The sequence below is a fragment of the Carcharodon carcharias genome, chromosome 6, assembly GCF_017639515.1.
Source record: "Carcharodon carcharias isolate sCarCar2 chromosome 6, sCarCar2.pri, whole genome shotgun sequence".
Taxonomy (NCBI): Eukaryota; Metazoa; Chordata; class Chondrichthyes; order Lamniformes; family Lamnidae; genus Carcharodon; species Carcharodon carcharias.
This window is the reverse complement of record NC_054472.1, coordinates 95,096,578-95,111,515: the sequence shown is the minus strand read 5'-3', so window position 1 is coordinate 95,111,515 and position 14,938 is coordinate 95,096,578. Positions and strand designations below refer to the sequence as shown.

At 39.2% G+C, this 14,938-nt stretch overlaps 1 protein-coding gene across 3 annotated transcripts in view; it reads left to right on the top strand.

Moving 5' to 3' along the window:
• The window catches only part of chd7 (chromodomain helicase DNA binding protein 7), a 273,969-nt gene that overhangs the window by 70,007 nt on the left and 189,024 nt on the right, over positions 1-14,938 (top strand). For all 3 annotated transcript variants that reach the window (XM_041189422.1, XM_041189420.1, XM_041189421.1), the window contains exon 3: positions 8,950-9,296. In XM_041189422.1, the coding sequence (XP_041045356.1) occupies positions 8,950-9,296 (347 nt within the window). The remainder of the gene's footprint in view (positions 1-8,949; positions 9,297-14,938) is intronic.

Sequence of the window (14,938 nt, the reverse complement as noted above, 5' to 3'; positions counted from 1 at the left end):
CCAGGGTTGGCTGTGACTCTGATGTCAGGAGTGGAAGAACCATTAGGACAATGGGGTGGTAAAAGCCAATGTAAATAGTTCTCCTGACAAAGTTTGCTCGGCGTGGTCTCATTATAATACTCACCCTCTTTCATCATAAAAACAAATGGAGGCATCCTAGTTCAAAGCACTGGCACCCCATGGGTTATGTCATTGTTCGAATCGAAGATCTAAGTGATGATTGTATCACTCGATCCATGCTTCAGACTGCCTGCTGATCAGATCATAGACTTGCTCAACTGGTGATGAATAGCCACGTAGCACTAAGACATCATAGGGACCAAAAGTCCAAGAGAGAAGATCAATGTCTCGGCACTAAAGCAGCTGACTGAAGAGAGGAATTCCAAGTCCAGTGCACAACCAGTCTGGAAAACCTTCACACATCCAACTCCATTCTAGAACATAGGTATCAAATGAAGTCAGCTGAATTAGACTGCTATTCCCAGAACTGATTCACTGAAAATAACGATGCTGAAATAGGTAACCTCCCAGAACAAAAAAGAGCAGCCTTCGCAGAACAGTAAGGTCACAAGTCAAGAAGGTGGCATTCCAAAGGCTCAAGGCTGATGCTCAAAAGACAAATTCAGAAGACAAATGATGTGGTGGGAAGAGAGAGCCATAGATCTCCAACAATATGCTGACCATCATGACATGCAAAGCTTTTTTGAATTCACCAGGGCTATCTATAGATAAAGATCAAATGGACAAAATCTCCTTTGCTCACAAGATGATGTATGTTGTTTTAAGGATGACAATGCCATCTGTCAATGCTGAAAAGAACATTTTGAACATCATAAGAAATAAAAACAAAAAACTGCGGATGCTGGAAATGCAAAACAAAAACAGAATTACCTGGAAAAGCTTAGCAGGTCTGGCAGCATCGGCGGAGAAGAAGAGTTGATGTTTCGAGTCCTCATGACCCTTCAACAGAACAGAAGGGTCTGTTGAAGGGTCATGAGGACTCGAAATGTCAACTCTTGTCTTCTCTGCCGATGCTGCCAGACCTGCTGAGTTTTTCCAGTTAATTCTGTTTTTATTTTGAACATCATCTTGACTGTAAATCCACAGTGGCAGCTGATAGTCTCCAGTACATACCCCAATACTCTATGGTGCAACAAAACCTGCAGTCCCAGATAATATTCCATAGCAGTCTTGAAAACTGGTGGGCTTTTGCTCAAATCAAGACTCCATGCATTCATTTACGATTTTGGGAGGATTTGATCAGTTAAATATTCCACCTCCCATATATGTTGATAAAGAGACTCAGGCATACGCTGAGCACTCCCCGTACCTCTGCAGCCACCTCTCTCAAAATGCCACATTGACAGGGAGATCCAACCGTGGATCAACTGCGCCAGCTTATTCTTCTGCAAACTACAGCAGAGTGTTTGACAACAAGAGACTTTTGTAAGTCAATAAAAGCCCAAGCATGCAGAACAGTTGCTGTCACTACGCCCCTCTACTGCAATATCAGCGACACACAACAGTGCTAGAGAAGTTCCATCAGCAATACTTCAATGAGAGCACTAGTGTCCACTTAAAACCAAATCCAGAAGCATTCTGGCAAAACTTTTACAAAATCAAATTTGTTCGAATGATCACTGTCCGGGTGGCTGAAAAGTGTCTCCCCTGCCAGGCCCCGTTTTCTCTCAAATGGCCAATGTTCCTGGGAGGATAAGGGAAATGCTTCGAAGACACTCTGAAGCTCCCCTTGAAATATGGCTGCTTTGACATTAATGACTAGGAGGAGCTGGCTACCAACTCAAAATGGTGATAACTCATCCATCAAGTTGCATCACACTTTGCCTCAACATTAAGATGTTGTGACTCAAGAGAAGGAAAAATAAAGAAAATCCTACACTCCGGCTCTCACTACCTCTTAGGAGGTACTGCCCCTTGTGCCCAAAGATCTGTGGGTCAAGAGTTGGCCTGTTCAGTCACATAGGGACTCATGGCAGAAACCCACGACTCTGAGCATAGAGATAAAAACAAAAAACTGTGGATGCTGGAAATCCAAAACAAAAACAGAATTACTTGGAAAAACTCAGCAGGTCTGGCAGCATCAGCAGAGAAGAAAAGAGTTGATGTTTCGAGTCCTCATGACCCTTCCACAGAACAGAGCGAATATAAGGAGAGGGGTGAAATATAAGCTTGAGCATATGTCATCCTCAAATTGAGGGACAGCCGAGGGCGATTGTAAAATATGAATAATCTGCCACTTTTTTTTCCTCTGAATGCTGCTTTGCCCTACATAATTAACCACAGAAAGGAAGATATTTGTTTCACTTTACAAAACATTACTCTCTTGTTTTGAATGGATTTAACTGCACTTCAAACTGTGATCTTTGTCTAAACACTTGTTTACAGGAAATTGCACTCAACCTTGCAACTTGATTTTCTTTCTCATTTGCAATTTTTTTCATGTAGGTGCAAATGAAACTTCAGTTTGCATTAGAACTATTTACCTAAGAGATGCTTTGTTCAAACATTAATTCATACAAAATATTTGGATGTAAATTTGTGGAAGCCAAGATAGGTGACAATTGTGAGGGAATAAGATCTCTCCTGTTTTGAATTGCAGTATTGTATTTCATATTTTGACATGTACGTCTTAAATTAGATATAAGTTTTTAAAGTTAACATTCCACACTGGCTGGTGTTATAATGAACGTTATCTTTCAACATGAACTGCTAAGAAAAGTCAGGCTGTGAAATCAGGCCTCATTGATAATTAGATCATACAATTAGGAGGAGACGACATTGAGCATTATATTATGGGGGGAGGGGTTGTGGGGTGGCTTGGCGGCCATAATGTGCTGCAGGTTGGCTGAATTGCCTGACAATGGGACTTCCATTGCTCACTGGGAAGAAAGTCCTGTGTTATGACGCGGCCGATGATGTGTGCCAGGTGGATCAAATCCACGAGGGAAGCGTGGTTGTGCTATGACAATGGTTTTGGAATTTGTATTTATTTTAAGATGTGTGCACTGAATTCAGAAGTAATAAGTCCACTAAGACTTTGAGATCTTTAAAAAAAACTTAAATTAAATAAAACTATTAATGAAAAAGAAGATTTCAAACACATATGTAGAACTACAAGTTACTGCTATAATAACTCCTAAAATTCCTAATTAACCTACCTTCCAGTACACTCCCTTTAAGGCAACAGTCCAAAAGTAGATTTTAGATTTTAAACAGATCCAGCAAATTAACACACTATCCTGGACAATGGAATTCCAAATGGCTTTCTCCTCCAGCTTCACTTCTGGTAGACAGTGGGCTTATACACAAAGACTAGAGGCTTCATTAAGGCTATTTCACACACTTTTGTTGGATCTCACAATGCCTTCCCCTGACACACAGCCTCATTCTCCTTCATGTATGTTTCTCTCTTTCTTAATATGTAAATTTGATTGTTTCATATGTCTTTGAAACTATCTTCTTCACAGTATAAAAACTTTCATGTTGCTACTATTTATTGTCAGTAATCTTTGAGAAAAATAAACACACTCCTTAGCCTTGCTTATCTGGCTGTATGTAAAATCCCTTTGAAATCCAAATCCCTTCATCTTTCTAAAAATACAAATTCCCTCACACCTTACATGCTAAACCAGCATCCTTGTTTACTCATTAGCATGTCAAGCACCTAGCTTTTTTTGATGAGTTAAAGCTTGCAGTCTACTTGATTTCAAATGTAATTAAATCACACAGAGACCCAACTATACTTACCCCCATAAACCTACTTTACAATAAACCAGAAAAATATTGTGAAAATTATTATACTTTCATGACATCCTGCTCTTGGGAGTTGCTGATTGCCTGGAAGCGCAAAGATCACATTAGTGGGCACTGCCTGGATTGCAACAAGTCCCAACAACGAGGCTCAATGGATCCCAGAGTAAGATAAGTCCAGGGTATTGGGCGGGCAGAGTTTGAGCAGTTTGGCGGTGGGGGTGGTGGGTTTTGGAGAGCAGGTGGGCAGAAAGAAGGCCCGGTACTAACTTAGGGGGCATGCCCCCCATGTTGCACAAAAGGCAACCCCCAAAGTTAGTACCCCACTTCTTTTCCACCCTTTTAAAAACTTTTTAACATAAATGACCTGCCTACTCCCACCCAACTGACCACACCAACTGTGTTATGTTATCGGCAGCATATTATCCATATTGATAACAAGCTCAGTTGACCTTTGATTATTTATTTAAATGTGGCAGGCAGGCTGCCGATTTCATGTTACGGGGTGAGCTTGGGATGAATGGGAAGGTGGCGGGGTGGGTACTACCCTTTTTTGTGTGCCCCCCCCCTCTGCCAAAAGCACACTTGGTGGGGGCATGTAAAATCCAGCCCATTGTGTTTGTATGGTGAGCCAGGCGGTTCAGTATTAGCGTTTCCTGAGCATTGCAAGCGTAGGACGTTATTCATTGATGTGTCATTCAACCATTGTGGCTGCTTTCTGATTTTGTTTGACGGTTTTACAAGTAGAAATTTCCTGAATTTAGGAATAAATGTAGCAAGCTTCTGTGGGTTCACACTTCCTGCTTTTGCAGTCCACTTGCTTGTATTGCATGTTAGAATCACTGTAGCAAGTTGGGGCTGAATGGAGTTTTCAGCACCCATGATTTCAAAAACAGTTAAAAGTTATTTTTCAGGATCCTTTTATGTTGGAACTCAAACCTGTTTATGTACCAGTGAAAGTTAAATGTATTCCTATTGAATCTGATTTATTCCTGCTATACAATTCTGCTTTCAATAAATGTAAGGTGTTTTCCCTCTGGGCTGGAGATATCCAAATGTGCAGTGGCCTCCCATATGCTATAAGGGTTCATTGTTCACAATGAGGCTCATCGTCCCAGATATTTACTGCATAAAGCCATGTTTTGGTTCATAAGAATTACACTCTTGCCAATGGAAGCTGACTTTGAGAGAATAAGCAATACGGGACAGTTGCCTGAATTGGAACAGTGGGTGTGTTTGTTGTTCTTTACTCTTTCACCACTGACTGTTACTGTTTGGAAATGTACAAATCCTACTACAGCAAACTTTGTGTTTTTGAGCACTCTACCAACTGGAATTCTCTGTTAACCAGAATTTCTGATGTTCCTCTAATATGGCTCATCACTTTACCGACCGGAAGCAATTACTAAGTTATTTGCACCCTTTACCTGTATACTGTATTATTTAACACTTATAATTTATGTCTTAATGTGCTATTGAAGACTAGAAGTGCAAAGAACACTGTTCTTTACTTCCTCAGTGCTTGCATATTTGTTCATGGTACAAGTACAGCCCATTCCCCGCACTTGCTGGATCATAAAGATTTTACTATGGAATAATTGAGCAAGATTTTTTTTCCAATTTTCAAATTGGTGAAACCTGTGCAGAAAGACTTTGTGATTTAAGGTCCGGATAGCCTTGGGATTTCAAGTGCGAATGCTGATGCAAGGCCTGATTTCTATTTGGCAAAAATCCTGTGCTGCACGGTTCATGGAGATATAAAAATGGTTCTGCACCAGTGTGTGAAACTTGCTTTTATCTTTAAAGTTACATTTGCTTTTAAAAAAAAATTGTAGCACTGATCACAAATGTCTGTTATAGGCAGATTAGAGGATGAAATTAGGTTTGAATCTGACTCCCATGGGTATTTGATTTAAAACAAAGTGGACATAGTCTGGAAATTGCTGAATATTTAGATCATTGCTATGATAAAAGTATAGAGCAAATTTTAATATTTCTCTTCCTATAATTGAGGTTCATGCAGAGCAAGAATGTCATTTTTTTTAGCATTATTAATTCCATTATCAGCTGTGTCTGTAAATGGAATCCATAGACCATGTAGTGAGTGTTCCATTCTTACGAGTTATTACCCTGGATGGGATGGGGCAATTCTAGTATAAATTTCTTGTCTGTATTTTGAAGCAATTCCTGCTGAATTTTGTTCTTGTCCAACAGATTCCAAAGGTCAGTTACTTTCTGAAGTTTAGAAATTAGAGGGATATGGAATGCTTTTTATGGAGGAGCAGTTTTCAGAACTGCAACTATTGTAAGCTGCTGATTGCCTGTGTTTTCCCATGCTTGTTTTGACCATAAACTTTAAAATTATCCAGTAGTGTGATCCGTTACTTCAGTCACATTGTGCACTAAAATAACAAATAACACTGAGAGCACATACAGCCGTTGGCAACTCCTAGGCAGAAAATTACTTCAAAATTTGAAGATTTCCCTGCTATAGTTGCCGATGGGTAAACTGGCGTGAAGCAGAATGGCTTGTGGAAAAGGAAATGGCCTCTTGTACTACAAACGTGAACTATCTGTATTATCTATTGGGCAGCGGAAATTGACAATAGAAAATTAAATGGTGGTGCTGAAGGAGAATTTACCATTTGGCTGATTATGGGAAGTGACTGAAGAACTCGCATAATGATAGCATTAGTAATGGCTGGATCTAGTATGTTCAGTTGATTGGCCTTTAACCATCTGTTCTTGTTTACAAAATAATTTTTTCTTCAAAAAATTTACATTTCTGCAATCTATTTCATAATCTGACAAAATCTTCAATAGCATATTTTCCCCTTTTTAAAATTGTAGTAATAAAACGTTGAATATCAACATGTTGGATTGACCCCATGCGCAAATATGAGCATGGACCCATCAGGAAAATTATGAATAAGACTCTTATGTGAAAAGAGTTGTTTTAGTTCTGAACTCCTTCACTCCCCCTCTTTCCCCTTTATTGTTAGGAAATAATCAAGGGGCAACATTAGTGTGAATAGACAGCCAAATTATGGTGTTTGTTTGATGCAGGGAAGATTTTTACAATGTATGCATATTGTTGGATGCATGTTCAGAAGCTTATTAATGTCTGAAGTATGAGTGACATTTCTAAAAGTTGTAAACAAATGATGACATGGATAATCTTTGTATTTTAAATTTAAGATGAACTTAACTCAGAGCTGAGCTTGAACTGGCTGCTGCCAAGACACTTTACCACCTCTGCAACATTTCTCTCCTACCCTCTACGTCATTCCCAACAAAGCCTAAAATCTAACGTTTTTTTTTGGGTCAATTCTAGGCTTGATTTGTCTTAACACTATTCCGGCTGTCTATCCAAGCCCCATCCCAATTTACCTCAGCCACATCATGTCCTAATGTCAATTCTAGTTGATCCTAGTCCAGCTCTCCATTTCAAAATCCTTTTCCACATGCACATGGTCTCATGCCACCCACAATAGCCCCTTATACTTTGGCCTGAGAACATTTCCTCTAATTCTGGCCTGTTCACTAACTCTCCATTCCACTATTCTTAGCAGAGTTTCTGAACCCTGCTTTCTGGAGCTTAAAGAGCTTTGCCTCATTTCCCCAGTTCTCACCTTGCATTTTTAATTCCTCCATTTATGTTCACTATTTATTTTAACTCGTCTGTTGAAGCATATTGGGATTTTTTTGCTACATTTGAAGTTACTATATAATTGTAACTTTGCATAAACTAGACTAGAGCTTAACGATCTGCCTTGTTCCAGTTTGGAGTTGAAAATTGGCCACTGGGGAGGTCCTGTCATCATAAACTTTCTTTTCAAAAAAAAACTACACTTGCCCCCTCCATTACCTTTGACTACGTTCCCACTTCTTACTTTCCTTTCTGGTCCACCCAATTTCCTCCCTAACTTTCCCAGCATTTGTTCTTGGAATGTGGGTGACACTGGCAAGGTAGTTTCTCCCACCCATTGCTAAATGCCCTGAGGGGAACATCAGTCACATAATGTGAGACTAGAATCACATCTTGGCAAGACTGTTCAGAGTGATAATCCATTGCTTAAAGGACATTAGTGAACAAGTTAGGATTTTTATGATGATCTGGTCACTTGGTCTGTTGCCAACTCTCGAATTCTAAGATTTGTTGAATTTGTTTTTGCAATTGCCAAGGTGAGACTTGAAATTGTGACTTCTAGTTTGCTAGCCCAGTAACAAGAACCTGTAGTATCTTTGTACCTTTATCTGAATTGTCCTAGTGTGGTTTCTATCTTGCAGCATTCATCAAGGTCAGTGACATTCTTGTGCCACTGTATTCACATGGATTATTCCTCCCAACTTTCAGTGCTTTTGACCATTCCTTTCACTTCTAACGCCTCTGCTCAAGATGCTATCCCATAACTGCATTTCCCTTATTTTCAAAAGCTTGCTGTAAATCTTCTTTTGGTAACTATGCATTTGGTTGCCTCTCCTTGCTGTTCTTCTGTTCTTGTTCTGTGTCTTGTCTGACCGTTTAAAGCATTTTTTTTTGCTAAAGGTATTTGTAAGAAGCGCATATGGACTGCTGACACTTTTTGGAGCCATGGTTCGGGGTGTGTCATTGCCTTGAGAGAAAAGAAAATTTAGAACACAAAAATGAAATAGAGTTCCTTTGATTTTTTTTTAAATGTCATCTGTACACCAGCAATAATTAGACAACAGCTGTGCAATCAGTGTGAGACCAGTTCTGCCGGCCATGTTGATAATGTCAAGCTACCAAATTATATCAAAATCACATGTACTGCATGTTTTTGCACTGGTTTGGAGCAAACGATGATGCTCTGTTAATGACAAGCATGTGAAGTAAGGGGAGCAATAGTCACTAAATATCACTTTTTCTGTACTCGTTACAATTAGGACGTTGAAAAAAAACTTTTTCAATTTATATTCTGAAAAAGCAAATGCCACATCCAAGAACAACTGAAGTCTTACCTATCTTGTTGCATTTATCATGGTGGTTAATTTCAATCGGACTTAACAATCCGACTAAAATTTGTGTCTTGTAAAAATGAAAAGATTTAGGGCTGCTACTTTAATCATTGAAAGTTATGCTGGCGATGTAATATTTAGTTATTTTGTTCATGCAGTTCCTCTAAATTTAATTTCTTTCTTTTTTCCTCCTTTTAGTCTCTTTCAAATACTCCGTCAGACATGACGCAGATTAGTGGACAAAATTCCCAGTTAGCAAGTGGAGAAGAGCGACAGAAGTCACTGGACCAACAGCGCATGCAAGAGAAGGCCAATCGCATTGTGGCCGAGGCCATTGCTAAAGCTAAAGCTCGTGGTGAGCAAAATATTCCCAAGGTGATTGACCAGCTGGTGATCTCTACTGCTGCAGTGGATGGTTCAACTGAAGAGAAAAAGAAAAAGAAGAAAAAACCAAAAGAAAAGAAAGACCCCAAGGAGCCCAAAGAAACTAAGGATAAAAAACCCAAGTCAACGGCAACTAAAATCAAGAGCAACAAGAATGCAAGGTAGAAATGGGTCATTTGTTTTATCACAATTGGAATTTGCTTTCTACCAATATTGAACCATTGCACTTCTGTCATAATGATCCAGAGATTGTTTGATATTTGTGTTTGGTTTATGCTTCATTGAGGTGTTATCTGATCTTCTGGAGATGACAGAAAATAGTATCCCATCTAAATAATTCAGCACTACATAGAGTTGCCAGAGACAAGCGCTGTTGAAGCAACATAACTTTGGAAAGTCAAATATTTTAATATAAATTTGATATCCAAAAATACCCTAGCCCAATCAGAAGTTCAGAATAAGGTAATTATTAAGAAAGCACTGGAGAGTCATTGCCACGATAAACAACCTCTTCTAAATAAGTTAGTGCTTTACCTGGATACTGTCAGTAGATCAAGATGGTCAAAATTATTGTTATACGCAATTTATACAAGTGCAACAGTTTGTGGTGGAAGTTGGGGGGAGGAGTGGGTGGCAGGCAGACAAAGAAGTGGAAGGCTGCATAAAAGTCAGATTCACCTATGTTGAGTTTTGCATGAGTTGCCGTTTCAGAAAGTGGATTCTCTACTGAATACAATGGCAATGAATTATTTATAAAGAGGTAATGGTACTTTCAGCAGTGAAGCTAAATTTTGACATGCTATTGTTGCTGCACAGTGTAAAGGTATCAGTTCTACTTTGTAAATTTATTGAAGTGATTTTATTACTGCTTGGAGCAATGCAGATATAAAACAGATATGATCTGAATTTTTTTTTGCCTTTGATTTATTTGAAAATTGATCACCTTTGTGGGTAGTAAAGTTAACTAGTTACCTGAAGGCTTTAACAATTTAAACCAGATGTTTGCATCTTGCAGAACTCAGCTTTGGATCATTGAGACGTGATTATTTTGCTTTTGAATCAGAGTCATGATTTTCATGATTAATAAATTACTCAAATTGAAAGTTTGTTGCTGGAATAAAATTTTACTTGTTAATTTAACTTTTTTCTTATGATAGACCTTTGATGATCCAGCATAGTGCTAGGGAATTGAAAAAATTATGCATCAATGTGTTTCTAATTATTGTATTGACTACAGTGAGTGTACTGAGGTTTCAAAATTTATTATTTAAAATTAATATTCAAGGAAATGTGTATCTAAGATATGAATGAAAACAACATATTACACAACTCTAGCTGCACAGGTCAAATGCATACCTATTTTACAGACCAGTTGACATTTCAGGAGCTAACCTTAAGATGTAGAGTTATCAGGCATCATTGATGTCTGTTCCTACTTCCTTACCTGTAACTCTCACTATGGAATGGAAAATACTTCAAATAAGCATCTTTGGATAACTGCCAGTAAAGATATGTCATCTAATATAATTGGAACAAAACTACTCAAATTATTTAAAGCAGAAATACTTTGGCTACATAAAATTTAGTACAGGTTGACACATATGCCTACTGGGCTCAATAAATTGAACAGAATGAAAATGAAATATTCATCTGTTCAAAGTAATTGGAAAAATGTTAGTAAGTTTAACATTGTTTTTAAGATAGATGCTTCCCTTTCACACACAATTTGGCCAAATTCATTGATATACTTCTGGAAAACATCTAATAATGAAATTTGTACTTTGGCTAGAAAATTGCTGTATGCCACAATCTTGCCTGATGTGGCAGGACTCAACAATGTAGCAGAGTTAACTTTTAAATTTGAAAGGAATGCATTTCAGAAATCCTACAGGTAGGAAAGAGATTCTGAACGATCTGCCAATGTCTTATGTCCTAACAGGCACCTCCCACGTGTTCTTTAAACTAGGTGAAAATGACATCTGAAGCCAGCTTGTAATCATAGTCTCAAATGGTTTTTCTTTGCCTATCTGCAAGTTTACCCTAGGTCCTCTGCTCCCTTGCTCCAGGTCTGTTTCTGGCCCACAGCCCCTGGGTCTCATGGTTCCATCCCTGCATAGTCCTACCTCTTGTCCTGCTTCTCTGAAACACATACCCTAGGATACTCAGCTGCAGAACATAACCTCTCTTTTCTACACATTTATAACAGGAACAATCGCAGTTGTTAAAAACTTACTTGCCATTTCAGAATGCAGACTCGACAAAGTAAACAGATGGCATATGTAGTCGTCAAATGGGAGCTTAGGGGCAGAGCAGTTTATTTAAGCAAGTAGACTGGATCTTAGTTGTGGTTTGGCTGCAATAGTTCTAATAATCATTAGAAAGCCTGAATGTTCAATCTGTAGTGTTCTTGCGTGCAAGTAAATTTCTTTACCAATTTCGCGATGGTTATGAATTCTATTCCATCAGGCAAGTTAGCTTGCGGCAATTAAATTTTGTGACTAAGCCTGGCTCAGGACCTTAGTCCACGGGTGTATAGATCCATGTAATAGATTCAAAATTGCATGCTGGCTGATGGTTAAGAACCTAGTCATTTTATTATGTATGTTGTAATACAGAACTGACACTTAAATGCAAGAGTAAATGAGTAATGCTCATTGTGATGTTTTATATATTTTACATGGTTACAATAGATGTTTTTCACAGAACCACCACCTGCCACAGAATTCATCATGTCCTTATTGAGATATCCCTGTATGTGCTAGTATTGAGTTGACCACATTTCTTTTCCTTCCTGTTGGGAAACCTCTGCAACAGATGGCCTAGCTGAGATTGGAATGTCACCATTTAGGGAACTGAACACATACCCGCATCCTACTGTTAGTGCGCGGACTCACTGGCAACAGTAAATATTTTTTTTAGTATTATCACAGACTTTTCTATCAACATTTTCTAATGGATGCAAATTTTAATGGGTGCAAGTGCAGAGTTTAAAGTGCCCATTGGTTAGATTTAATGGGAAGTATATTGTGCCTGTCACAGAGATGCCTGTAATGAGAAATGGAGGTGATTCCTCAGTTTGAGTTAACTGATGGAGCACAATGAGCTGTATGCTAAGTGACTCAGACTATGCTGGATTTAATTGATGGCCATTTGAGTTGCATATTCATACCTGCAATGAGTCTTGTTAAATTTGCAAAGAAAAATTATATTGCAGTTTTGTGTGCTACTCAACCTCTCTTGTGCATGTACCCACTCTCACTTGTCCTCCTGTGAATTTTACACACTGACACTTTTTTTACACAATCAGTTGTTTGTTGGGCACTTGCAGTCGTCAACTCATGCATGTCACCACCCTGCCTCTGTCTCACTGGCGCCCCTCTCTGCATGGCAGAGAATATTGACACCTCTTCTCACACGCATATCTCCCCAGTCTCGCATGCTTGTGGCTCCACTTGTGAATGTTTGTGCCCATTTTTCTCTCCCTTGGTTCTCCCCCTCTTGGGCCTGCTTTCCATTGTTGAATTGCATTCAGGGGTACTATATTAAGGGAGAAAATTGGTGGAGTGATTTTGATATTTTTTGTAATCTGCTCTCTCTTTTTCCTCTACTGTCGGCAGAAGATTTTTGCTTTCTCATTTTCCCTGCATAATTTCCTCTTCTCCTGGGACATGTGACAGCTGCACCCCCTGTGCTGTCTTTGTGTGTCTCTCTCTTGCATCGTTGGGCACTTGCAGTCGTCAACTCATGCATGTCACCACCCTGCCTCTGTCTCATTGGCGCCCCTCTCTGCATGGCAGAGAACATTGACACCTCTTCTCACACGCATATCCCCCCAGTCTCACATGCTTGTGGCTCCACTTGTGAATGTTTGTGCCCATTTTTCTCTCCCTTGGTTCTCCCCCTCTTGTGCCCACTTTCCATTGTTGAATTGCATTCAGGGGTACTATATTAAGGGAGAAAATTGGTGGAGTGATTTTGATATTTTTTGTAATCTGCTCTGTCTTTTTCCTCTACTGTCGGCAGAAGATTTTTGTTTTTCACACGCAACCCACACGACCATATCCAGGATTTGTCACAATTTAGCACAATAATGTACTTGGCTACCAGGAGACTTAAGTTCTGCAATAGCAACAAAAGTAACCAGGTTGCTTATTGGCACCCTTGTAATTTCAGGACCCTATTGGTACTATCATCACTGGCTGATGTTATGATGTTTGACTCATACTAGTGGCTATGCAGGCTGGCAGATACCAAATGTTTGCAGACTGGCAACCTACTTCTCAAAAGGAAGACTTAGCAGGGAAAGTATAGTCCAGGACCCAGTTAGCTTTCAAACTGAGTATCACCCCCACCCCATAGATGGCACCCTGCAAACTTTGGATCTCATACCAAAACTCAAATCAGTAGTTTCAGGTGGGCTTCAACATGGGCAATGAAAAACAGCCAATGACTTAAAGCAAGCTGCTTTAACACAAGTGGATAATTTTCGCAAGACTAATGACTTCCCTACTTCTTAGCAAAGTCATAGGTGAATAATTTGGATGCTGAAATGATGTTTCCCCTTGTGGGAGAGATTAGAACTAGGGAACACAGTTTAAAAATAAGGGGTCTCCCATTTATGGCGGAAATGAGGAACTTTTTCTTTGAGGGTTAAGAGTCTTTGGAACTCTCTTCCCTGGAGAGCAGTGGAGGCAGAGTCATTAAATATTTTTAAGGCAGAGATAACTTTTGACTCCCTTGTTAGTCAAGGATCTATCAGGGTAGGCAGAATGTGGAGTTGAGGCCACAATCAGATCAGTCAGGATCTCATTGAGTGGTGGAGCAGGCCCGAGTGGACGAATGGCTTTCTTCTCCTAATTCGCATGTTTGTATGAGTACTTGGGTATGGTACAGGAAATGCATTTCAAACTATTTTCCAGTGAGAAGCCTAATGTTATGAGGAAAAAATTAGTGAGAGGAAAAAAAGGTGAATTTGACCATGTGCTTATGTGTTGGTACCAGCAGAGAGAATTTAGTCATAGATGGAATAGGAAAACGTGGCAGGTGTAATTGTTGAATCAAGGATCATGAATAGCATAATTTTAATCCAGCCTTTGAAATTTTAAGGCTATGGGAGATGCAGAATACATAATTAGGATTTATTTTTTAACACAGACATCATTTCTCAAGCTATGAGAAGGTCTAGTTTTTTTTTCAGTAGTAACTTTTTTTTGTGTGTATGTTGGATCCCATTTGGCACATTTGTAGCAGATATATTCACCAAAAACTACTGTGGCTGAACAGTTGGTTAAAAGTTTGATGCATGAAATGGGTCCCAAGTAGAAAATTGTTGAATTTGTTTGCGAGTGGTAACTGATACTCAGGTGCTATACTCAGTTTACAAGCAAATTTTAATGGATTATTTAATGCTGCGTTTCATCAGTGTATATTCAGTCAATGTTCAGATAATAGTTTTGGGGTTGGGCTGGCAATAAAGCTATGCAGGATTGATGTAATTAGCAGCCCAAAGTCATTTGTTGCCATGAATTCATACAAGTCTAAATAATCCACCTAGCCTGGATTCTGTATTTTCAAAATTACACACCTATATAAATATACGAACAAACGAATTAGGAGCGGGAGTAGGCCACTCGGCCCCTCATGCCTGCTCCACCATTCAATAAGATCATGGTTGATCTGAATGTAACCTCAACCCCACTTTCCTGCCTACCCCGATAACCTTTCACCCCCTTATTAATCAAAAATCTATCTAGCTCTGCCTAAAAGATATTCAACGACTCTGCTCCACCATCTTTTGAGGAAG